The sequence below is a fragment of the Pararge aegeria genome, chromosome 26, assembly GCF_905163445.1.
Source record: "Pararge aegeria chromosome 26, ilParAegt1.1, whole genome shotgun sequence".
NCBI lineage: Eukaryota > Metazoa > Arthropoda > Insecta > Lepidoptera > Nymphalidae > Pararge > Pararge aegeria.
The window spans coordinates 9,742,941-9,769,169 of record NC_053205.1 but is presented as its reverse complement, the minus strand read 5'-3'; the positions used below and the strand labels follow the sequence as shown (position 1 = coordinate 9,769,169).

The following is a 26,229-nucleotide window of genomic DNA, read 5'->3' as shown; positions in this document are numbered from 1 at the left end:
ATTATGTCCTATGGGATCTTACTGTGGGGAAAAGCTGCAGATATTGAAAGTATATTTATACTACAGAAAAGAGCCGTACGATCAATATATAAACTTGGATCACGCGAATCGCTTCGTGAAAAATTTAAACAAATAGGTATTCTTACAGTAGCTTCGCAATATATCTATAATAATATAGTCATTGTGAGACAAAATATAGCTCTTTATAAACAAAAAACTGAAATTAACAATCGACTTACTAGAAAAGGACATAAATTAGTAATATCTGCATATCGTCTGCGAAAGGTGCAGAACTCCTTTGTGGGGTTGAGTATACGCTTTTACAACATGATTCCTAAGAAAATTCTTGACCTACCAATGCATACATTAAAAAATATGTATTAATTAAATAATAAGTAGTAGTATGTCATAACAAAAACAAAAAAAATTACCCGGCTAAGTTTGTTGTGGGCTCTTCTTAGACCAGGGCGCGTTTGAAACCCTCGTAGCTTTAGGTTTAAGTTGAAGTTATCACCCTCCCCTTACAATTATGTAAACATAATTCATAAGTGCCTGTGATGGGCCTACATGAATAAAGAAATTTTGAATTTGAATTGATGGTGGCCCGACAACCAGACTAAATACACGACCACATTATAGTGCGTACTCCTCTTCTTCGTCTTGGCCCGAAGTCTTCTATCAGATAGACTCAATTAATGTATTTTTTTATTTTTAGCTCTTCTAACTAACATTAAGTGTCCGATAGATGGCGTTGCATCGTTGGGTTAGCAATTTTGACTGTTTATTTTCATTCAGTTCAAAATTAACGGACTTACTTAGTTAGTTATCTAATATATTACCAAGTCAACGTCAAAGTTGTTCTTTTAGTTTTTCTAAAAGTAGTACATTCGAATATATACTTTTTATAATGTTTAGTTTGATGATTCATTAATTGATAAAGTTTATTATGTAGTATGTAAAATATAGTTATGATGTATGTTGATGGATGCATCAGTATCTACGCCAGTGCATTATGAAAATTCCTGTAATACTAGTCGTAAGTTAAAAAATAAATAAATAAATAAATATGTGTATGCTCCATTTTGAAATGGAGGAATGCTGAGAATGTTTTCATTTCTTTTAAATTGTTAGTGTAAGTATAAAGGATGTTTAAAAAACAATTATATTTCAATGAATGAAAAGGGGCTTTCTTTACGGACATTTTGTTAGTAAATTTCTATTTTCGTTTAATATACTTTTTATGAATATTGTATTTAAATTTCAGGACCGGTAAAAAAAATAGACAATTAATATAATTTATAACACCTTCGTAGGTAAACTTATATATAATAGATGGCTCCCATTACGTTTAGGCACCTAAATTGGTTAAGCTTTATTTCCGTAGTGTATTTACTTAATTCACTTTCTGCCCAACGATGCACCGAAGAGAAAATCTGTGGGGGGGGGGGGGGGGGGGGGGTTAAACACAATAAATAGCAGTTTTCATTTTCACTTTATATTTGTATACCAATTTAACTAACAGTTTTACAAATTTCCACATTACAACCATTTATACACATTAAAGTCTAACACGTATGAGAATAATTATTATACCTAAGTACTCACAGTTAACTTGTACAAAGTTCAACTTACCTTCAGTGTCATTCGCATCGAAACCTCTCGCAAAAGTTGTATCTCAGTTGTTTAAAAAAAATATTGATCTCGTCAAATTGTATTGCATCCGGTAAAATTACACATTGATTACATTCAGTCTTACGACACAAAGTGTGGGGCCGCTCGAGTGCTGCGTGAGCAGTCAGTAATTGTTGCTACTTTTTTTAGTTTTCCAGTAATTAATTTTAATTTATTTATTTTTTTACCAAATCATTTTTTTACTGGATTTTTAGAACACTTTAGAAATACTAATTTAGCATATTTGCTTTAACTTGAAGTGTATTTTATTTATTATATCTTACAAAAATATTCCTCTATCTCACGCAGGCTTGCAAAAACAAATTGTATCCCCCCCTCCCTCCACGAGGCCCGTTCAAGGAATACTGGAACAGCACCCAATAAGATGTTATCAATATACATAGTACAAATGTTATATACAAAATATACACAAGTGGTTGCAGAGTACAGCCTCCGTCGCAGGTGACACATCACCGGCAAACGTCACACGGACAGACCCAGGAAGGCGAACTTCGGTCACAAACGTCACATCAATCAATCGTTTACAGTTAACGTTTAACATGGCGGCGGTAATCTTAACTTAACGGGTACGGGAGGGGCGGAGCAGTCCGCGCGCCTTGGCCGTCAGTGTGCGCACGCGGCCGCGCGACGAGATGGACACGGGCCCGGAGCCCCCGAAGTCCCCGGAGCCCCCGAAGCCCCCGGAGCCCGCGCCGCACTAGGCGTCGCGTCAGGGGCGGAGCAGCCCGCGCGCCTTGGGTGTCAATTTGCGCACGCGGCCTCGCGACGAAATGGACACGGGCCCGGAGCCCCCGGAGCCCGACGACGCGCCCGCGCCGCCTACAGGCCACATCGCGTTGCTTTATTGTAAAAATATTAACCTGTTAACGCCCAACTGCTAAGCACGGGCCTTCTCCCCCACGGGTTTCCACTGCCAGCCCGAAAGATGGTGTTATTTTTAATTGATTTCAAAGTCTTTATGAAGATAATAGTTTAATAGCTTCAATTACTTTACGTTTTCAACAAATTACACGAAAGAAGATCTTCGTGAATCTTGCACGGATCTGGCTCGTAACCACAAACCACAACAATCTGTGCTGTCTGCATGATAATTAAAAGAGAGTTTATATAGAATATCGCAATGGATTCCATTGCCCCCTTTGAGCAATCTTCCGTTAAAGGGGACAGTGGGATTTGAATAATATTATTAAAAATTCATCCCGTCTGGACACTTAATAACGAAGCTAGTTGGATACAAACAGTCATAAAATTTCATATTAAATATAATTTCGACCTATAGTTACTGAGGATTTTAAAATAACCCCATGCGGGCTCGAACCGACTCCGGAATGTCTAGGATTTGCTTCTTGACACATATCGAGGTTTTTTTAGTAAGCGACGGCCCACCGTGGCGTAAAACTATCGCCTAGAAAGAGCAACCCTTCGCAGGGCGAGCGAGAATTACGTCCCACAAATTGCCAGCCATCAACCTCAGGCTCAGGTGTGAGCCGCGCCCCGCCCGCCGGAACACGGTAATCAGAATGGCAGTGATGCTGTCCGAAAGCTCTCCTATTTAGAGTTGCTATTATTGAACCTGTACCGTTGTGCGCGTGCCCGTTGAAGTAGTTGTGGTCGGCGTCCGCCGCACTGGCCGCCGCGTCCGGCGCGTCCGGCGCGTCCGGCGCGTGCGGCGCGTCCGGCGCGTCCGGCGCGTGCGGCGCGTCCGGCGCGTCCGGCGCGTGCGGCGCGTCCGGCGCGTGCGGCGCGTCCGCCGGCGCCGGGCCGCGCGCCGCCTCGTGCGCCGCGCCCTGCGCGTGGTGGCGCCGGCGCATGAGCGCGCGCTGGCGCTGCTGGCGCTGCAGCTGCAGGTGGTGCGGGCCGCGCTTGCTGATGGCGGCCGCCGAGTCGTCCTCGCTGTCCTCGTTGTAGCGCCGCGGGCTGCCGCGCCGCCGCAGCGACACGCCGCCGCCCTGCACACGCCGGCGACCGATTTCTTAGACACAGCTTACTCGATCGCAATCTATCGTCTTGCAACATTTATTCATTATTTATGTATTTACTAAACTTCAGTTATTAAAACTAGAAATAAATACCTTAATAATCAGCTTAATTTAATAAATGTTTTATAAAAAACAATGTAGTCCCATCGTTGCCGTTATCCATACTCGTCAACGGGGGCAGTGGGATTTGAACAAAATTATTAAAAAAAGATAGTCCCATCGTTGCCGTTTTCGATACTTGTCAACGGGGGCATTGGGAGTTAAATAAAATTAATAAAAAAAAAAAGAGATAGTCCTATCGTCGCTGTTTTCCATACTTGCCAACGCGGACAGTGCGATTTGAATACGTATCCCATTGCCTATCACTTTAATGGGCAACAAACTTTGTCTAAACACTTATAGAATAGTTAGTAATGTTATGTGTACACTGTGGTTTTATGGCGAAGCTATGGAATGGTTTAACCCCCCCCTTACTCTCTAGGATCACATCGTATAAAGACGCCATATTGAAAAAGGCGCACAAATAAATAATTTACACAGAACAAATAAACGTGTTGCAGGAACAGTTGCATAAATAACTAATTGAACTCACCCCGCGGCGCTGCGGGGTCCGCGGCGCGCGGGAGGGCCCCGGCTCGCCCGCGCGCGGCGTGCGGTACGCCAGCAGCGGCTGGTCGTCGTCGGACGAGTCCCCGCCGGGCCGGTACGAGCCGTCCGACTCGTAGCGCCGCCCCGCGCCCGCCTCCCAGCCCGCGCCCGACCCCGCGCTCGACGACGACGCGCTGCCCGCCGACGCGCGCGCGCGCACCCTGCGCACCCACACACGTCGCACCCACACACACGTCGCACCCACACACACGTCGCACCCTCCGACGAGCATACAGACGAGTCACCCCGCTGTATACTCATCGCACATGTGCATAGCGTTATACCTCAGTAATAACGCTGCGGCGACAGGGGATATTACCATATTGAAAATCAAAATTTATTTATTTTTTAAATTGAGTCAGCCAAAAAGTCTTTTTGGTTGTACCATTTGTACCATAATCATGGAATTCGTGTCATCGTCACCGAGCGCTCTCCGTGAGCTATACCTTTTTTACCATCTGCAGCACAGGTATTCCGTCCGCAGAGGTAGGGGGCATTCATGTAAGTATTTTATCCATTATTTTTAACCTGAATAAATGATTATTATTATTATTTATGTACACTGCATATATATGTGCAGTTTATAAGTGAACTAAAAGCGTGAATCTCGCGTAATCTTCGCAAGTTTTCCATGATATTTTATATATATGAGGTTTTAAGTAGAGTTAGTTTTCACATCAACGGGCACTGCGCCCATAGACTGCCCCGCGGGTTGTATCTGGATGACTAATCGTGTTCGGTATTCAGCGGAGCCCCGAGTGCTGGCAGACTACCTCTTGCGCGGCCGCGTGCCTCCGCTACTGGGAGAGCTGCGCCGGCGCCGCCGCTTGCGCGCGCGCCGCTCCGCCCCGCGCCTCTCCGCCCCGCGCCTCTCCGCCCCGCGCCTCTCCGCCCCGCGCCGCTGTGAACGAGCGAAACCAAACTCAGCATATACACACTTATAACTAAAGATATAAACTGGAAGTTTTCCGAGAAAAATAAAACCATTTTAAGTCAGTTTATTACCGTTTATAAAAAAATAAACGGTATAATTCCCCCAGCACCCACTGTCGGTAGCTTCCTAGAAATACTTGTGTCATTTCCAACACCTGGTAAGCCCGGCAGTTTCCCCCGTTCTTAGTCCGCGTTTATTACTGTTTCCTACAAGTCCCGTGGGAACCGTTGGTATTCCTCGCTTACTAAAAAGTAACCGTGTAATATATTTAAAAAAGACAAAAGATAAATAGCCTCCTCCTTTTTTCCCCTCACGTTATAAACACTCTGTGTGTATCTGTCTGTCTGTGCTATGACAGGTCCAGAACGGATAAGCTGAACAATCGCTCCAAGATGGCCGCCGCCACAAAATGGCATATTAGTTATTTTTTTCACAACTCTCCCTCAAAATGCGTATGGAATTTTGGCAGTATTAGGAAAATATGTATGGCAAAATAAGTATTATAAGATTAAAAGATTTTGTTTTTTTTTTAATTTAATTTTTTTTAGTTATTTTCACTTGCTATCGTTAAATACGGCATTACTCTTAAGTGTGATACTACCCCTTGTTTCCCTTGAAATAAATAAAAAAAAACATTACGATAAATCAAAGATCTAAAATGGCCTCCAACACAAAATGGCAAGTTAGGTACATAATTTGTTCCGCAACTCCCGATTGTTTTTTACAATGCGTTTGTTACCCGTTGTGAAATAACTTGATTCAAGCCGAAACAACTATCTTTGGAGTGAAAATTCTTTATTTACGTATGGAGACATTTTATAGCAATGTAACGTTTTTGTGTTACGCGACATTTGCATTTCTAAGTCACATGTTTCCGTGATGCGCCATATTTATTTCTAATATATTCAACACATGGGTGTAATTATTGTTTATATTTTTAATTTAAGTTGTTTCAGGTTTACCTCAGTTTTTGATTGTAAAGTAACTGTCAGAGTGAATTAAAACGACTGTTAATCTAGTAAACATCAATTAATTGATATAATAAAATTTAAATAAAAAATAGTTTCACTTCTTACGGGTGTACACTAATTCAAACACACATTATTTGTAAAGCTTTTAGGACATTACTTCTAAATCTGGTAAATGTTATTATCAAACGCCAACGTGTTGCGCAGCACCAGCTAGTTACTACTCATAAGGGAGTCCGCCGGTGCAATAAGAGAGCCCACTCACCCGGTGCGACGCGCCGCGCCGCGTGCGCGCGGTCCCGTTCTCCGCCAGGCGCTCCTCCAGCACCTGCGCATTGCCGTGCGTTTACCGTCGCTCAGTGGGATTATTCCTCTGTCCCCGTGCTCAGTCCCCCTCAGGACAGCAGGGGGACAATGGAAATAATAAGTTTAATATGTCCTCTCGTCGGGAGCAGGGGGAGAGATAGCACTTTTTATTCCTATCTGACCCCCTGAGGTGACAGAGCAGGGGGACAGATGGAAATAATCCGTGATTAATATGAATACCGAAGAAGCGCCATCCATCGACGAAACTGAGAAACCGCATCAACCCGCAAACAACTAGACGGCGCTGTTTTATTCCATTCAGCCCCCATAATACAAAATTAGCTCGCTCGTAATCGATTGTAAAAATACTTGAACATTGGAATAAAATGGATCTGTGGCGGTCTCAACATAACAAAACTAGATGGCGCCACAAACACGCTGCATCGCGCTAACAAAGTGTTCACAAAAAATTACTATACATACAACTTTCAAAGCACGAACACCCGCTTGGATTAAGATCTTCCTTGTTACGGTCGAGCACATCTCCATAGCTCACGTATAGATCTTATTTGCATCGTGTTAAAGCTCAAATTTGCTTATAATATTTCAGCTAGAGAATAGGCATAACTTTCGAAGAATGAAAATCAAGAAGTGCAGACTCTATAACATTAGGCTCATTATGCTTTGACGGTATAGTTTGATATGCGAAAACGACTGCTCGTTGCGCGGGGGAGCAGCAAGCTTGCACTGGATGTCTCTAATTGCGGTGGCGATGACAATGAATTTAATAAAATATATAAAAAAAACACCTCACAGAACAATGCTTTTACTCTGTAAATGTTTCTTTTTTTTAATTTGAGCATCCCACAATAAAATCGGTTTCTTTACTACACGATGTCTTACTTATGATAGTAAAATTCAAAAAAATATTTGCATAAAAAAATGGCTTCGCCCAATTTAATATTTTAAATATTTTATTATAAATGTAACACTTCTTAATTATTAGCCCGCAACGTATCGGTGGCTACTCTGGTGTTGCAGACGTTTATGGGCAGTTGTGATCACTTAACACAGTATCAACCAACATAATATTAAAAAAATTAAACCACACGCTCCGACGTTATGGCAAACGCACCTCAAGCCGCGAGTAGGCGCCGTCGCCGGCCTCGCCGCGCGCCTCCCCCTCGGACGGCGAGCGCGCGAACCCTGCGACACCGACGCACTCTGATAAACCTCACTCGCAACACCCACAGCTACACTGGTTCCACTCAAACTTATACGTGCGTGTGTGTACAACATTGTGCGATTGTGTCAATATTAAGAATGTATGAATGAATGATAACTAGACTGTGGGATGGTGATAACAAAAAAAAACCTGGCTAAGTTTGTTGTGGGCTCTTAGACCAGGACGCGTTTGGAACCCTCGTAGCTTAAGTTTGAGGTTAACGAATGCAGTTATCACCATCAGTAACACTAGTGTAACATGTTAAATGTATAAACGCTTCATAAGTGCCTGTGATAAGGTCTGCATGAATAAAACATTTTTGAATTATGAATTTTGAATGACAGCCGTTTGGCGCAGTTTGCAGCGACCCTGCTTTCTGAGTCCAAGGCCGTGGGGTCGATTCCCACAACTGGAAACTGTTTGTGTGATGAGCATGAACGTTTTTCAGTGTACCATATTTATGTATATTATTCATAAAAATATTCATCAGACATTTTAGTACCACAAGAAACGCTTACTTTGGGGCTAGATGGCGATGTTTGTATTGTCGTAGTATATTTTTTTATTTCTCCACATTACCTATATAAGTACAATATAATGTTCCGGGCTATTTTGTTACACAGTCATAATGTGGGAACTGATGCTTGAACTAGGTAAAACCTTTGTCTCGAGCCACCAGGCGCTTGCCCCGGGAAAGCATATACAAGGATGGATATAATATAGTTTAATTAATGTTATAATTACAGTTATTCGCTGATATTTAAAATTAAGTAAGAGTAACTTTAATGTTCGATATTTTAAATAATAATAAACAAAGGTAACCCTATCTTACAATTTTAAATAACTTTTTTTTTTTAAACAAAAGGTTTAATTATGCGAAGATTTTAGACTTATTAGTATAAATAGTAATAATTCATTTTAAATTGTAATGTCTTACAAAATGTAGTTATTTAGTTTTTCCTGCCTGTTTTGTGTGTGTGTGTGTGTGTGTGTGTGTTTACAGAATGAATTTGAATTTCATAAAGGTCCCTGTTACCTGGAGTCCAGTGTGCTGTTACAATTGTATATCAATATCGTTCGATATCATCGTAGTAAAAATAGAAAACACTATTAGCATTAATATATGTTTTGTAACGAATAGCAAAGAAGATGTTTGCAATGTTACAGTAATCTGATGATGTGGATAAAAAAACTTTTGATAACTATAGATTCATATTTGCTAATAGATTTTTTTAAGCGTTTTTAAGTTTTGAAAAAACTATTTATTAATTAAACATGGTAGATATTTTTAATAAAATTACGGGAGCAGTTCGAGCCCGGCACGCACCACTTCCTTTTCGGAGTTATGTGCGTTTTTAAGCGTTTTGAATTTAAGCAATTTTAATATCACTTTAACGGTGAAGGAAAGCATCGCTACTAATGTACTCAACGGCATGTGACCTTGTGAAGTCCACCAATCCGCACTGGGCCAGCGTGGTGGACTAAGGCCCGAAACCTTTCTCATTTATGATGATGATGGTATCGTGAAATTGCTTATTTTAGTTTCATTTATTTTGCAATCAGCACTATGTGTCAGTGGGTTGTGGTGTAAGCCCACAGCGTCGCGGCGCAGTGGGCGGGCGGGCGCACTCACCCGGCACGCCGCTGGAGCTGGCGGAAGCGGCGCTCTTGCTCTTCTTGCCCACGCCCTTGCCTGCACAGTAGGCATAATAGACGTTACTTGAATGTTACATAATGGTTAAGGGTACAAGGTATTGCCAGTAATTTGGCATGCAATGTTACATTAAAAGTTACATACGCATATTAATCGGTGTTAAACACAAAAAAATACAAAATTGTCACATAAATAACGAGTCGATAGTCAAAAATAGGCCTATATAGACAAGTAGGCCTAGTATGTATGTTTGTAGTGACTCTACCACCGGATCGGAAAGCCGATTCGTGTTGTTTTTGATTATGGAAATACTTGAACAATGGTGTAAAATGGATCTTGTTTACATTGTGTTCAAGCTCAAATTTGCCTACAATTCTTTGGCTCACCAATTCACAACAAATCACATACAATTTGCAAGCCGCTGCGAACAGAACTGAGACTTTCGCTAAACTGACAATATATAGACTTTTTTTTCACTTTGCTTACTTTATTGCGTGATTCTGTATCGATAATAGAACTTGTTTCCATTAAAGTTCCTTATTTTTCTGACCATATCTGAGAATAATATTTTCAGAGAGTTAGCAAAACTGCCTTCGCCTGTACATTTATTTGAAAAGAGGTATCTTAGTTCAGGCTGGCCAAAATAATACATAATCTGTGATCGATGTAAGTCGCAGTGAAAATTCATAAAGACAACAACCTAGGTCAAATATGCACATTCCATTCCCGTCAGTGTCAAGATGGAAGAGAGATGTTTGTACATAATGAGTTATGCTGCAATTAGAGACAAAGATTAGATTAGACGATCACAAACTGCACAATAATAATAAGAGATTTCTTTTAAGAGTTGATACGGTATTTGACTGCATTAACAATATGACACTGGCGTAATCCTTATAAAGTATAATTATCTATAAATCCTTAAAAGAAAAGATATTTTTCTGAGCCAAGGTCACGTGATCACAAAGCTATTGATTGGTTGATTCTCTTTTTACAGTCTTGTGACGTCATAAGACCGTTAACAATGTGGTATTGCTTTAGTTAGAAAGTACTTTATTGATAGAGATCATAATCTTACTTGACAACGTAGGGTCTCCAGGTTTCTGGGAACGTATTTCAATCATTTTCAAAATATTCCTAGTTTTTTTAAAAATTGTTTCTAAACCATTGTTACTCCTAAATAAACCTTTCAATATTGATTTCATAGTTATTACGGTTTCTTTCGAGTCAAGGGTTCAATTCTCACAACTAGAAAATATTTGTGTGTTTTATAAATGTATATTATAAGTATTTATGCGTGTTATATTTAAAAAAATATATTCATCAGACATCATAGCACCGATAACACAAGCTACGCTTACTTTGGGGCTAGATGGCGATGTGTGGATATTTCTAGACGCGTGACGCAATTGGAGTCACGTGACCTCAAACCGAGCGCCATTTTTAGCGAGCGTTTATCTAATAATTATATTGAAGACAGTATTCCGAGTGTCCAAGCGGTGCGGCGCTCACCCTTCCGGTGCTCGGTGAGCGGCGCGTCGCTGTCCCACGAGTCCGCGCGCGCGGCGTGCACGCGCCGCGACGTGGCGGCCAGCGGCTCGCCCTCCGAGCTGCGCGACGACTCGCGCCCCGCCCCGCGCCCCGCCCCGCGCTCCGCCCCCCGCCCCGCTTCAAGTTAAACAATTATAAATAATGAGTTCCGGGAGCTTGAAGATTTTTTAAGAAATTTCCTCCCATCACTGAATCATTATATAAATTTCTTAAATATTAATAGTGTATGAGGAATTGGCAAAAAACGAAATGCCATTTTTTCATCTTCAATTGTTTAAAACTTTTGCATTTTTTTACGCTTTTGGCCATTCCGGATTCAATGAGCTATCGCACATAATTTTAAGAGTAGTGGTCTCTATTTCGTACCATTTTCAACTTGTCGACTGGGGTATATTGTAGAAAGTAAGAATTAGTGTAAGAACATATATATATTTTTTTTGTATGCCATCTAAGGCGGATTGTTTTTTCTTATATTTTATGTACCAACAATGTAAAACCAATCAGCAAATAAACGAATTGAATTGAATTTCCTGTGCAAGCCACTGCTCTTACTCCTGTAAAACTGATCTGTTAAGTGCGTTTTATGCAATTAAAATGTCACTTGTTCGAACGATGAAGGAAACATCGTGAGAAAACCTGCATGCCTGAAACTTCTCTATAATGTTCTAATAGGCGCGTGGAGTCCCTGAGTTAAGGCCTTCTCGTTGTGGGAAGAGACCCGTGCCCTGTAGAGGGCCCGTAGTTGATATGACAGCAAAAACTTTAATCTACTGTCTGATTTAACATAATATCATAACATATCATGGAATTTCCTCACGATGTTTTCCGTCACCGTTGCAGCAAGAGATATTTTAATTGCTTAAAACTCACATAACCTGCAAAAGTTAGAGGCGCGTGCTTCTATCGCAATGCACAGTGTTTGTGTGTGCGTGTGGCGTGTGCGTGTGGTGTGTGCGGGTGCGTGTGGTGTGTGCGGGTGCGTGTGGTGTGTGCGGGTGCGTGTGGTGTGTGCGGGTGCGTGTGGTGTGTGCGGGTGCGTGTGGTGTGTGCGGGTGCGTGTGGTGTGTGCGGGTGCGTGTGGTGTGTGCGGGTGCGTGTGGTGTGTGCGGGTGCGTGTGGTGTGTGCGGGCGGACACGCACCGGTGCGGCGCGCTCGCCGGGCCCGGCGGCCGCCCGGCGCCGGCAGCTCGGCCCACAGCGCCTCGAACAGCGACGCCAGCCGCACCGTCATGGAGTAGATCTGCACAGAGGCCGTGCTCGTTATCCACCCGGTGCCCACTGTTGGGATGTGTCCCAACAGGCTGTGCCGGCGGTGGCAGCCACAGTATTAAGAACATACAGGAATGTACACTAATATTGAAGCATCAAAGACCACTGCGCATTGGTAGTGTTTCTCGAAAAGGCAGTCGGTCACTTCACCACTCACTGACTTCACACAAAATAATGACAGTTTAGCCAATAACTATTTGAAAATGTTCACAAAATATATCTAACATAGAGAAAAAATTTTACTGCAATAATTTGAACGTTGGAAGCTAAAATAAACTTGCAGTGTAATAAAATAAGCAATTCATTTCAAGGAAATTGTATACAATTTTACAATAAATTGCCGGTGGATATCTCGGGAATGTCTTTAAAAAAGATCAAAGTTTGTATTAAACGTAAGCTTATAGAAAATTCCTATTATAGTATAAAGGATTACGTAAACGATAAAAAAGCTTCGGTGTGAACTATCGCTCTAACCAGATTATTGATAGTGATAAAAAAAGGCGAAGGTTCCAAATGCGCCCTGGTCTAAGAAGGAGCCCACAACAAACTTTTTCTGTGGGCTTCTTGTTACACCAGGGCGCATTTGGAACCTTCGTAGCTTTGCCCTCTATGTGCCTATTTGAATATAGAAATATTTGACTTTGACTTCATTCATTTAGCAGTGGACGGTCATTTTCCCCCTCTAATATTCTAACTGTTTACATTACATTTATGGTTAAAATGGGAAGACTGGAACAAGTTTGTGAGCTAGCAAAATTCCGCGGGTATGAAGTGACAATTGCTCGAGACATTTTCTGTTTTTGGACACAATGCACGCAATAATGTCTCGATCAAGATTCTGATTCTGTATGTTATTAATTGTGTCGAAGTGTCTCCTCCGAAACCTACCAGACGCTCACGACAATGCCATTGTTCTTTGGTGTTCCGACTCTCTTGAATAGCGACAATTTCTCTCTCCTAGAACTTTCTTGACACGGAAAGCGTAAGCAAAAGAAACAGAAACCTATAGAAGGTAAATAACACACGCGATTATGAACTTTAAATTCCTGGTAATGAGGTTCTTCGTTATAATATGAAGGGCAAAGTGCGCCGCTCGCACGGCGGCTTCGAATGCCAAACAATGACATTATACTATGAAAATCTAAGCTTAATTTTCTATACTTTGCGAAAAGCGGGAGAATCTGTTCGACGTAATTTACATTCTATTTTAAAATCTTCAATCTTTATACTCCCCACCAAACAGATCTTCCGTATTGATGGCTGCTCCTACCCAGTGTTGCACTCACCAGGCTGCGCTTGTTGGTGTTGTAGAGGCGGCTGTTGCTGAACACGCGCCGCACGTCGGCCGCCACGTCGGCCGCGCGCGCGTAGCGGCCCGCGGCGAGGCGGCGCCGCACCGTGCCCAGGTCCATGGGGCGCGCCACCACGGCCGCGTAGTCTGCGGGCAGGCGGCGGGTGAGCGGGCGGGCCAGTGGGGCGGGGCGGGGGCGGGGCGGGGCGGGGCGGGTACGCACCGGGCGCCTGCGCGGCGGACACGGGCTGGCGGAAGGGCTCGGCGTCGGGCGCGGCGGCCAGGCGGCGCAGCAGCGCGGCCACGGCGGGCAGCCAGGCGGCGCGGCGCGGCGCCTCGCCGTCCGAGGAGTGGTAGGCGGCCGCCAGCTCGTGGTACTTGGCCAGCACGTCCGCGTCGCGCCACTCGCTGCGGGACACACGGTTAGCGGGGCGGCGCGGGGCGGGGGAGGCCGGGCGCGGGGGGCGGCCACTCACCCGATGACGTACAGCAGCAAGTCGGTGACGAGGCGCGCCTGGCGCACGATGGGCGAGTGCGGCTCGTTGAACTGCTCCGCGTTGGACGCCAGGTAGCGCGCGTCGAACTGCGCCGCCGCCGCGCGCCGGTAGAACTGCGCAAACCGCCAAGTTAGCTCTACGCGCTCGCTATTTCAATGTTGCCTTGGAAAATGCAGCCAAATTAACTAGACCGGATCTGCATGTCGCATGTCAGCTATCCGACTGGTAGGTCATTTATGCGAGGAATGAATAATACGGGACCGAGTGAACTGCCCTTGGGTACTCCAAAATTATTCTGCTTTAACAATGATCTGTACTAACCGTGTCATTATTGTAATTATATATTTCCAAAGATTGCTTTAAATCTTAACCCACTCGAGGACTCTGTTTTTGATCCAGTGATTTACAGTGAGCTACACATTCAAAGGCCTCTGCGAGGTGCCGCTCACCAGGTTGTCGAAGCGCGCGCGGATGGTGGCCAGGTCCACGGGGTAGGGCACGACGCGCGCGTAGGCGGGGTACAGCTGCAGGTCCACGGGCGCCACGAAGGGCTCGGCCGCCGACAGCGACATGACCTGCGACACGTGCGCCGCGATGGCGCGGCTGGCCAGCGGCGGCCACTCGTGCGCGCGCGCCAGCACGGCCTCCAGCTCGCGCGCCAGCACCGGCACGGCGCCGCCCGGCTCCGCCGGCAGCCTGCGGGGGGAGGGGGGGTCACGGCGGGGGGTCACGGGCGGCGGTGGCCGCGGCGCCGGCACTCACCGCTCCGCGTCCAGCGGCTCCAGGTCCCAGGGCGACAGGCGCTCCACCTCGCCGTTGTCCCAGCGCACGCGCAGCGATAGGAAGTGGGCTGCGGACACCATGCCCAGTAAATCACTGCACACACTGCTCGTCCACAGCTATTTATGCAACTACTACGTAATTAGGACCATTTTTACAGAAGTGCTATATTTTGATAACAATATTGTTTTACGATACGTACAGTTGCAACTGAGATATTATCTACGACCCGTAAAATAAATATAGTTAAACCATTGATACCAAAGTAGATAAAATATTTTCTACACAGCCTATCACATTTCAAACCATTAAAGTGGCTATTATTGAAGTTACCTTTGATTTAAACTTACATATTTTATAGTCCTGTAACATAAGTCAGTCTTCAACTTGAACGCATTCTTTGGTTGCATATTTATGGGAGTTCATTTCTTATGTGTTTAGACTTAATAGAGATAAGGAGAACCGGACCTAATACACTTCCTTGTAATACCCCATATTAAATTTTTATATTCAGTCCATATATTTGTCCAGAATTGTTTGCCTGATGGACACAAATATAATATTGATAACATTATGCTCAGTTTATAAAACAGGCTTTCGTGCAGAACTTTGTCAAAGGCTTGTGCTTTGTCTAAAAAACAAAAGAACAAACTTTTGTTTTGTTTAATGACTTTTCTGTTGTGGCAGAATGCTGTTCTTTTAATTCTAATTACTGGTAAAAAAATATATAGGACAAGGTAGATGAGGTTGCTTGGAAGCATCCGGCTCCACTTTCATCTCCCACAACATAGAAAAATGAATTTTGAAATGTAAAATTTAAATTGTTAATGTTGGAAAAGAGCAATTGCTGAGTTTCTTGCCGGCTTCTTCTCGGTAGAATCTGCCTTCCGAACCGGTGGTAGAGTCACTACACACATACAGACTTGACGTTTCAAAAGTGCTTATATTAGGCCTACTTGAAATAAATGAATTTTGAATTTAGAATTTTTGTAATTTTGAGGTAGTTCTTTCAAGTTACAATCCTAACTCTCTTTACTAATAATATAAATGCGAAAGTTTGTTCGTTTGCCCTTAACTAAGCATCCAATGAACTAGAATTGTGGCATAGAGTTAGTTAAAAGAACTGAGAGGCTACCTTGTATTCGAGGAATGCGAGCGGTTTCCACGGGGAGCAGTAACTAGTAAGGACATAAAGGCGTGCACTCACAGGCGGCTTCGCGGGCCCAGCTCTGCTCGGGCTCGGCGGGCGGCGCCGCGTCGCTGCCCTGCGGCGCCGGGATGCGCTCCAGCACCTGCCCCGCCCACCACGAGTCGTCGATCATGCAGCGGAACCTGCCGCGCGGTCAGTGAGCACCCGCCACTGTGCGAGCGCACAGTGCCTCGAGCGCCGCGAGTATAGCAATTCATAAAGCGAGTCAGAAGTGAGTGAGTAGTTATTGTTTTACCAGAACGATAAATCATTATAATAAAGAATCTGCGTTACATAAAACATCGTAAGTTTCTGATTATAACATTCCAATTACTTTGTTGTTTCTGTATCTTTTGTGTAACCGAGTCGTTGAAATTATATTTATTTTACTCTTACGTGTAAATTATTAAGTATTACGATATATATCGGGACAGTAAGTAATATGATATGTAATGCTCTGCGTCCGTCAGACTCCCGCCAGCGCGACAGTCGCGTCGGTCGCGACAGTCGCGTCGCGTCGGCCGCGGCACTCACCGGTCGCCACCGCCCCAGCGCCGCGCCACGGCCGCGTCGTAGTGGTGGCGCAGCACGAGGAAGTCGATGACGTCGGGCATGTCGTGGTAGCGCACGGTGAAGGCGCGGCCGTCGCGCGCGCGCGCCATTCGCAGGCACGCCACGCGCGGCGGCTTGATCACGTACTTGATGCCGACCACCTGCACCGCCTCGCACTCCTGCGGGACAGCGCCACTCGCGGGTTTACTTCACACTATCGACAGCAAGTGTGGCTATTTCTTTTATAATACACTCACGTAGAGCTGCAGAAGCTCCCAAGGCTTGTCCCGCGCGTTGATCTTGTACACGTCCTTCTCCGCCACCGCCTCGAAGTAGCGCTGGTGGCCCTGCGACAGACGGAACATGGTGCTGCGGTACTACCTCGGAACGGCTCACATTGCCTACCACTAGCATTCGCGAGGGCACTTTGCGTAGGTAGCCTACAAGTTGAGCAGGAGCAATGTGTCGTCCGCAAAATGATCTCTGACTTTTTCTATTTAATCTTCTGAAAGCACGTGCAAATGCAAATAAAAAATAGTTATGGTCACCTAATCTTTGTAAATGAATGGTAATTTTGAAAACCATTGATTTAAATAATTCCTACCCGATTATTGAAGTAAAGCTTCTTTAGGCGCGAAGTAACACTATCGTAAGACGTCTGTGTAGTTCCCGCTATATATAACATAATCAATTATAATATAACAGCAAAGTGAATAAAAATTCAAAAGTTTAAAAAAAAATTAAATTGCAAAGTTTTTTTTAAATCTCCAAATATACTTGTTTAATAAATTATTAGTAAATTTTCTCACGATTGCGACATTCTATAATATTCAATAACAAGGTTATATTGACATGTGCTGATCTAACCTTAAATTTTCTGAAATGAAAATATTTATAAAATGTGAAAGTGATATTGATGAATTTTAAACAGAATATAAAATGAAATAGTGAATATTAAATAAAATGGCTTTTTCATCAATAAATAATAATAAAAGTTTTAATTCAATCGAGCGTAATTTTTAGATACGACTCTGCCTCGTTGATTACGCGGTACATTTGGCTCACCAGTCGGAAGTACAGACAATGGTCCCCCATCTGCGGATGGTACGGAGCCTTCCTGGGCGAAACTGCAGTCAGCCACTCGCCCACACGGTACGCCTCGGGCAACTCCTCCGGCACGCCATTCATACTACCGGACGCGACTATCGCGCTATCAGACGCGACTGTTGCGCTGCCGGACGCGAAGGCCGCGTCGCCAGATGTGCTGGGTCCGGCATCGGTGCCGGCGGTGGCGGTGGTGACAGCGGGTGCGGGGCGCTTAGTGGTGCTCGTGCTCGGGCTGTATCTGCGAAACAGTGAAAGGAACGGACCCAAGATTGAGCAAACTGCTGACGTCACCTGAGTGAACATCTGCAGCACGCGGCGCACTCACCGGGCGGTGGGCACGGGCCGGCGGCGCGAGCGAGCCGGCGGCGCCAGCGCGGCGCCCGCCTCCCAGTCAGAGTACTGCGACGACGCCGAGCTGCGAACAACCACAAGCGCTGAGTACCACTTACAACATATAGCGTTCCGACATTCCGTGATGGGACACACGACAGATGTTACGGAAAAGAATTTATCTTTTATTGTACGTTACTCACAACTTCGGTTCTAGAAGAGCATAGCAACATATATTGACATTAGAGGAAGGTGCACTAGTTTCCCGTATCCTACTCCCAGCCAAGACCGAGGATTTCCGCCAACATTAACCCTATAATACAACACTGTTTACGCCAATAATTATTTCATTGTTTTTTTAAAGCCAGCCTTTAAAAAAAACAGCTGTAAATAACGTAAAGGCCATCCAAATGACTTGCTAGCTGGACGGGGAAATCTGACCGAAGTCGCGCGCGTTACACGTTAAACATTGCGCAATACTAGGAGCAGCTCCTGCGACAGTCGTATGGAACGCGTGACGTCACTCACCTGTCGCTCTTGGCGTCCGTGTGCGAGCTGCAACAGAACAACATTCGCTCGTCAGTCGATTGTACGAAGGCTACGGCAAAGCACACCGCTAAATTATTTATATCGTTGGACCCAATGCTGCCGGGGTCATGTTACAAGCAAATCACGCATCAACTCTCAAGTTCTTAGAGAGCTTTCCCTAAACAAAAGGATTTTACCATTTTATTTCTGTAAGTAATCTCCTGATATCTGACTGCGCTCTGTGCGGCTTGTTATTCTACAGTTCAGCAAGCTGGTCGGAAGGTGTGGTAAGGTCACACGCAGCCAGTGACAACACCTCGTCCTGCAGTCGCTCACCTGTCGGACTCCGTGTCGTCGCTGGAGCGGCTGGAGCGGCTAGAACGCGACGAGTGCGACGAGTGCGACGAGCGCTCGGCCGACAGCCGCACCGATTCGTCCGATGAGTCGCTGCGGCTTTCCTCCGGTATGTCCGCCGGTTCGTCCTCCAAACGTCGCTCTTCCTCCTGCAACATTCCAAAACACAGTGAGATTTAAACAATATAATTCAAATAGTAAACGAAAGCGGAAAACTATCTAAAAAGTCGGCTGGAAACAAAAGTGTCTTCCAGGGGTTTATATTAGGTAGTTTTCTGTTCCTTATTTATATCAATGATAACTTTTGATATCGTTCAGTACGGGAAAACAAGGGATAGTATTGTTATTCAATGAGACAACACTCATGTTTAAAATAAATAGATGAAAAACAACTCTTGACAATGTAAAATATCTCTTGTTAAAGTAGAATGATTTAAAGTTAAAAATTCCCTATTTATTAATTTATTAGGTTCACCAACAGATTATACACTGCAAAAAGCTTAGGAACTACAAAATTGAGAAACATAAAGTTGTAGTGTAAACCCAATTACTGGCAAACCGGCATGCGTATCTGAAGAAAACACACACAAGTGCGGGTTCGCAAGTTTACAATAATATAATTGTTGTAACGAAGGAAACACTGTATGATGAAGTTGAAAACAGAAAACAAAAACATAACTTAAATTAAAACAAAACAGAAATGTACGAGGCAATTATCTACTAGTGTTGCAGATTTTTTTTGTATTGCTGAAGAGAACATGAGTGGACGTCGGCACGAATAGCTTGGAATAGCTTGTTGTGCTCTCGGCAGATCCTAGCCAGGATACTGTGAGCGCCTAAATTAGTTCTATACAACTTGCCAACGAAAGTTACCGAGGCGCGCATTTTTACGCGGAACAGTAAATTTAATTTTGGTCAAAATATTTGGACAGTTGATTTTATTATTTAAAATTTTGTAGAGAAATACTTGATCGGATACCCAACGACGACTTTCTAATGAAGGTAATTTAAAGAAGTTTAATCTTTCGCTATATGAGGTTAAAACTAGTTGTTTTTTTTTTTTTTGATGAACTGACAACAAGAAAAGAAAACGTTTTTGGATTCTTTCAATCCTTAGAATAGGATCCTTATATAGTGGATTCCAAATGCTGGAGAAATACTCTAAGAGACCCCGAATTAATGCAAAGTAGACCGTTTTGAGAGCCAGACAAGAATTGAATGTTTTACAATTACGCCAAACAAACCCCAGCAATTTGTAGCATTTACTGATGAATTGATCTATGTGTGTATTGAATGACAATTTTTTATCCAAAATAACACCTAGGTCTCTAACAGTATACACCTCGTCAAGCAACAGATTATTAAGATAATAAGAAGTTTGAAGAGGCATGCGTTTTTTTGTAAATTTAATAAGTTGGCATTTTTTAATATTAAGAGGCAATTTATTTTTGCAGACCAGTCCGATATGCTATTTAAGTCATTTTGAAGAGAATCAGAGTCTAGAGGAGTTTTTATAGCTTTAAAAAATTTCAAATCATCAGCAAACAAGGTGAAATTGGAAGATTTAATGTTATCACACACATAGTTAATATACACTAAAAACAACAAAGGGCCAAGGTGGGACCCTTGTGGGACGCCAGATGGAACCCTGAACGGATCTGATTCATAGCTACAAACTACAACCTTCTGCTGCCTGCACGACAAATAAGATGAGAGCCAAGAGATCATACAATTTGGATATTAAGATCAATGGTCGACCCGATCGAATGCCTTACTTACGTCCATATAAATTGTCATTCAATACACACATAAATCAATTAATCAGTAAATGCTACAAATTACTGGGGTTTGTTTGGCGAAATTGTAAAACATTCAATTCTTGTCTGGCTCTCAAAACCGTCTACTTTGCATTAATTCGGGGTCTCTTAGAGTATTGCTCCAGCATTTGGAATCCACTATATAAGGATCCTATTCTAAGGATTGAAAGAATCCAAAAACGTTTTCTGTTCTTGTTGTCAGTTCATCAAAAAAAACAATTCGTTTTAACCTCATATAGCGAAAGATTAAACTTCTTTAAATTAACTTCATTAGAAAGTCGTCGTTGGGTATCCGATCAAGTATTTCTCTACAAAATTTTAAATAATAAAATCAACTGTCCAAATATTTTGACCAAAATTAAATTTACTGTTCCGCGTAACAATGCGCGCCTCGGTAACTTCTAACCGTTCGTTGGCAAGTTGTATAGAACTAATTTGGGCGCTCACAGTATCCTGGCTAGGATTTGCCGAGAGCACAACAAGCTATTCCAAGCTACTCGTGCCGACATCCACTCATGTTCTCTTCAGCAATACAAAACAATTCTGCAACTACATATTAGTACAGCTAGTAGATAATTGCCTCGTACATTTCTGTTTTGTTTTAATTTAAGTTATGTTTTTGTTTCCTGTTTTTTTAACTTCATCTTACAGTGTTTCCTTCGTTACAACAATAATATTATTGTAAACTTGCGAACCCGCACTTGTGTGTTTGTTTCTTCAGATACGCATGCCGGTTTGCCAGTAATTGGGTTTACACTACAACTTTATATTTCTTAATTTTGTAGTCCCTAAGCTTGTTTCAGTGTATAATCTGTTGGTGAACCTAATAAATAAATAAAAAAAAAATAGCATCGACTTGATATCCCTTATCAATGTTGTCAATTATTTGAGTCGTGTATTCAGTCAAATTTGATACTGTTGACATTTTATTTCGAAAACCATATTGTTGATCAATAAGGTTGGTCTGCAAATGAAACGAAAGAAATGGACATATTAAAGATTCGAAGACTTTGCTTACATGAGGTAACAGGGAAATTGGTCTATAAATAAGTATATCATTTGCTTGCCCGCTTTTAGGGATTGGTACAACATTAGCAAATTTCCATTTATCTGGAAATATCACAGTGGCAAGAGAGCGATTAAAAATAAGGTAAAGTGGATAAGCCAGACTTTTTAATTTTTAATGAAGATGGCTGGTAATTCATCAGGACCTGCTCCTTTATTTTTATCCAATTTCTTCAAGGCTTTTTCAACTGACTTGAGATCTAAAGATATTGTAAGTAAGGAATTTTTATTTGTGACTGGGCATGAGATCGTTGTGAGCGGCACTCGTTCTTGCTGAATTTGTATAAAACATTAATATTTTCCTCCACTGCTTTCTTGAGTTTATATGATTGGCATCCATTAATTCAGCAAGGGAGCGATAGAACTTGCTGCCTGAATTGCTGATATTTTTATCTAGTTATTCATAATCTCCAACCTCTTTTTTCTTTAAGGTCCCACCTTCGGGCTTTCTTGTGCTCATTGTGTGATCATGCTATCTGTACTACTCGTTGTTTAAGTAACTTTCATATTGCCGGATGTTCAATAGTATCGAACGCTTCAGTGAAGTCAAGATGCGGCGCTCACCTCCGGGGCGCGGCGCGGCGGCGCGGCGCGCGGGCGGCGGCCGGCGCGGCGCCGCGCGGGCTCGCCGGGCGCCGTGCTGATCATGAGCGGGCGGCGCCGCATCTCGCGCCGGTAGCACGCCAGCTCCCAGGCGAACAGCTCGGCGGCCTGCGCCGCCAGCTCGGCCTGCACGGCGCGCGGCGCGGGCGGCACGATGGGGCGCGCGCTGGGCGGCGCGTCGGCCAGCCAGGCGCCGGGCGTGTGGCGCACGCCGTCGCCGCGGCCGCCGGGCGCGGGGTCCGGCGGCGCGCCGGCGCGCGCGCGCGGCCGCAGCTGCGTGAGCGGCAGCGCCTCGCGGCCGGGCACGAGGCGCTGGAAGGCGGGCGCGTGCGGCGCGCCCTCCACGTCCACCAGGAAGGGCGGCGGCATGAGGTGCGGCGGCAGCTCGGTCTGCTCGTCGAGCGCGCCGCCCAGCGCGTCGCGCGCCAGCGGCCGGTAGTCCGTGTGGAAGAACAGCTCGGGCGGCAGGCGACGCAGCAGCGGCGCGCCGGCGCCCAGGCCCAGCAGCAGCAGGTGGCCGTGCGCGTCGGCGGCCGCCACGCCCGCGCCGTCGGGCAGCCACTTGGCGTCGAACAGCGCGCCGGCGCCCTGGCCCGGCAGCGCGTTGCGGAAGCGCGCCAGCGGCCGCTCGTCGCGCACGTCCCACAGCAGCAGCTGGCCGTCGTGGCCGGCCGACAGCAGCACGCCGGGCAGGCGCGGGTGCGGCTCGAGCACGTAGGCCTCGTCGCGGTGCGCGGCCAGCGCGCGCAGCGGGGCGCCCGAGCGCGCGCACCACACGCGCAGCGAGCAGTCCGACGCGGCTGTCACCACGTACGCGTCGCTGCGGTCCCAGCACACCATGGTCACCTGCGGGCGAGGCGGATTACGACACCGAAATATCTACTCTAAAGAATGTCCAAAGTGGCGTTCCACAAGGTTGCGTTTCGGGCCCTTTGCTATTCCTGCTACATACTTCGCCTACATTACAAATATGTTTTATATTATTAATAATTCTCGTGATCTGAGATTATAAATTCTCTATACCGTAACGTATTTTGCATTCAAACTAGTCCGACGCATGCAACGATTGCAAATTAGAGATGTTTCATTTGGAAACAATGCAATGTCACAAGTGCCACTGACATGGTGAGGCAGATTATCTATATACACAAAAACAAAAAGGGTCTAAAATTGTATTGTTTCCCATTTAAGTACATGAACCCTGACAATGTATTTTATGTTCAACGTTTTTGCCGTGGTTTAGTTTAGTTACCAGGGTCTTATGTGCAACACAGTAGAATGCTTTGGCAAGATCACAAAAAACACCAGCATTCTCCGAACGTTCCCAGGCATCATGAGCATGGTTTCAACGTTTGAGCACGCCGTACACACACACCTTGAGCTTCTTGTGGTCGTCGGCGCCGGTGACGCGCAGCACGATGTGCCGCCACTGCATGGCGTACAGCGTCCACAGCGCCGCCGTGCCGTCCTGCCGGAGGGAGAGCATGAGCGGGCGCGCCGACGGGTCGCGGGCCCGCGGGCGCTGCGCACCTTGCTGCCGGACACGAAGCGCAGGCCGCGGTGCGCCCAGGCCAGCGAGTCCACGGCGTCCGTGTGCGCCGGCGTCTCCAGCACGCGGCGCGGCGCGGCGCCGTGCAGCGCGTACACGCGCACGCGCTGGTCGGCGCTGCCGGCGGCCAGGAAGGCGCCGCCGGCCGACCAGGCGGCGCAGATCATGTGGCAGGCGCCGGGCCGCAGGCGCTCCACGTACTGCACGGGGCGCGGCTGGAAGGTGCCGTCGGCCGAGCACGTCCAGAAGGCCACCGAGCCGTCCGTGCTGGTGGAGGCCAGGCGGCGCGGCGCCACGCCCGGCGCCCACGCCACCGACGTGATGGTGCCCTGGTGCGCCGCCAGCACGGCGCGCGGCGCGCCGCTGGCCAGGCACCACACGCGCACGAGGCGCTCCACCGAGCCGGCGGCCAGCAGCGCGCCGTCGGCCGAGGCCGCCACGTCCGTGATCTCGGCGCCCGCGCCGCGCAGCGTGGCGGCCAGGCGGCCGTCCGTGCGCCACACCTTGACGAGCTGGTCGTCGGCGCCCGTGAGCACGAAGCGGCCGCTGCGCTCCACGGCCACGCAGTACACGGCCGACAGGTGGCCCAGCGTGCGCCGCTGCAGCGCCACGCCGCGCAGCAGGCGCGCCGGGAAGTCGCCGCCGCGCGCGCCCCGCTCGCGCGCCGCCAGCCGCCGCACTGCGCACGCACCGCTCAGTGGACGCCGCGCCCGGCGCCGGCCGCCGCTACTCACCCAGCGAGTGGTCGTCGCGCGCGCGCCGCGCCGGCCGCACCAGCGCCTCGCCCAGCAGCGACAGGCGCGCCGGCAGCTGCGCGGGCGCGCGGCGCGCCAGCTGCAGCGCGCGCTCGCACACGCGCGCCAGGCGCCGCCGCGACACCTCCGGGTACTGCGCCTCCTGCGCGGCGTGTCATTCGATTCTAAACTCTTTTCCAGACGGTATTCATTCGTTTATACTATTTATTCTGTTAGTTGGTGTTTAATCTTCACAACTGAAAATAACTTCATTTGACCCAGTTTGTATGGAGCCCTTTCATCTCAATGAAAATAAAAACTTATATACCTACACGTCTAATTTAGCACCTGCTCCATTTTAACAGGTCGGTCGAAATATGCGCAAAGCAAACTGATAATATTTTTTTCGTAAATAAAGTTCTGAAACTTAACCCGCCATTTTTTCACACTTTGGCGCCCCGCAACGCGAAGCGATGTTCGCGACGTCGGTTCATCGGATATCGGCCAATAGCGAGCGAGTATGCGCCGCGCCGAATGGTAAAGTGAGACGAACTACTAGTTGCTCTGCGTGTTAGAGCAGGACGGAGGCGACTTAATTTACGTGTTCACGGAAATCGAGCACATGAAGTATCAACTTTTTTGCAAAATCTTAAATATTTCTAAAATACTAACAGAAACATCTCAAAATCAATTTTTACGATATTCCACCACATTTTGGCGATCATTTTTACACAAAGTACGAAACGCATTTTTTTACCGTTTTGTCACAATTAAATGATTTCTAATCACAAATTCGCACGTAAAACGTAAATAAACACGATATTTCGCGCACAAAAGTTCAGAACTCACCAATTCATCGAAGGATTGAGAGTGTTCGCGGCCTTCCCAATCAAGTCGGCGGGGCAGCACCTGCAACAGCGAGAGGCGCGCGATAACTTTTCAGTGAACTTTCAGCAAGTTTGACAGCCGCCTCCACGTGCCTTTTCGACCAAAACAACAATAAGCTTACACCCGGCAGTGGGAAAGCTTAAACTCACCTCTACGCGCTCCAACTCTTTGAGCAAAGTCTGCGGAACAAAAAGCGTTTATTAGCATTTTAGACGATAGATTAATCTTATTCACGACTATTTCTACTCAATTTACCTTTGCAGTCTCTTTCAGCGGGCCCCCGGAGAGAAATTTCGCGATCAGAAAGTAGAGTTCTGAAACCGGGAAAGCTACCATTACGAGATCTCGCACTTCGAACGATCACTTTTTGTAGCTTGATTTTTATGCACTACACTTACCTGGAACGACATTGTGCGCCTCATTAGGATCCTCCATAATCCTATTTTCTTTATATTGCGCTAAATTCGGCCTCAAACATCACAAACATTGATATAATCCGACAAACATTTCACATCGAGCATTACATTGTTGACGAAAGATAATGCAACCTCCTGTAATAATAGCAAAATGGCGTTTGCTGTCAGTTGACAGCCACGGTCAAGCAGTGGCTACTCGAATAATTAGTCGGTAAAACGGTTGCCGACGAAGTGCTCATTTAATTACACAGATGGCGCAGGCATTGACGAGCTGGGTTACCAAATTAAAATAATATATCTTTT

At 45.7% G+C, this 26,229-nt stretch overlaps 1 protein-coding gene across 1 annotated transcript; it reads right to left on the bottom strand.

The window, feature by feature from the left end:
* Positions 1 to 1,865: 1,865 nt before the first annotated feature.
* On the bottom strand, positions 1,866 to 26,094 carry LOC120635178 (bromodomain and WD repeat-containing protein 1). Its single transcript, XM_039906111.1, has 30 exons — positions 25,909 to 26,094; positions 25,766 to 25,824; positions 25,660 to 25,689; positions 25,472 to 25,531; positions 24,623 to 24,785; positions 23,870 to 24,567; positions 23,715 to 23,807; positions 22,301 to 23,185; positions 18,837 to 19,003; positions 18,501 to 18,527; positions 17,968 to 18,057; positions 17,601 to 17,880; positions 16,793 to 16,882; positions 16,518 to 16,714; positions 16,002 to 16,126; positions 14,777 to 14,864; positions 14,464 to 14,710; positions 13,994 to 14,127; positions 13,741 to 13,925; positions 13,513 to 13,664; positions 12,098 to 12,197; positions 10,919 to 11,074; positions 9,386 to 9,445; positions 7,663 to 7,733; positions 6,487 to 6,549; positions 5,093 to 5,220; positions 4,264 to 4,480; positions 3,137 to 3,641; positions 2,447 to 2,511; positions 1,866 to 2,389 (listed from the first exon to the last, which is right to left on the bottom strand). The coding sequence occupies exons 1-30, from the start codon at positions 25,943 to 25,945 to the stop codon at positions 2,252 to 2,254; spliced, it is 5,310 nt and encodes a 1,769-aa protein (XP_039762045.1). The 5' UTR covers positions 25,946 to 26,094; the 3' UTR covers positions 1,866 to 2,251.
* Between the last annotated feature and the right edge of the window lie 135 nt (positions 26,095 to 26,229).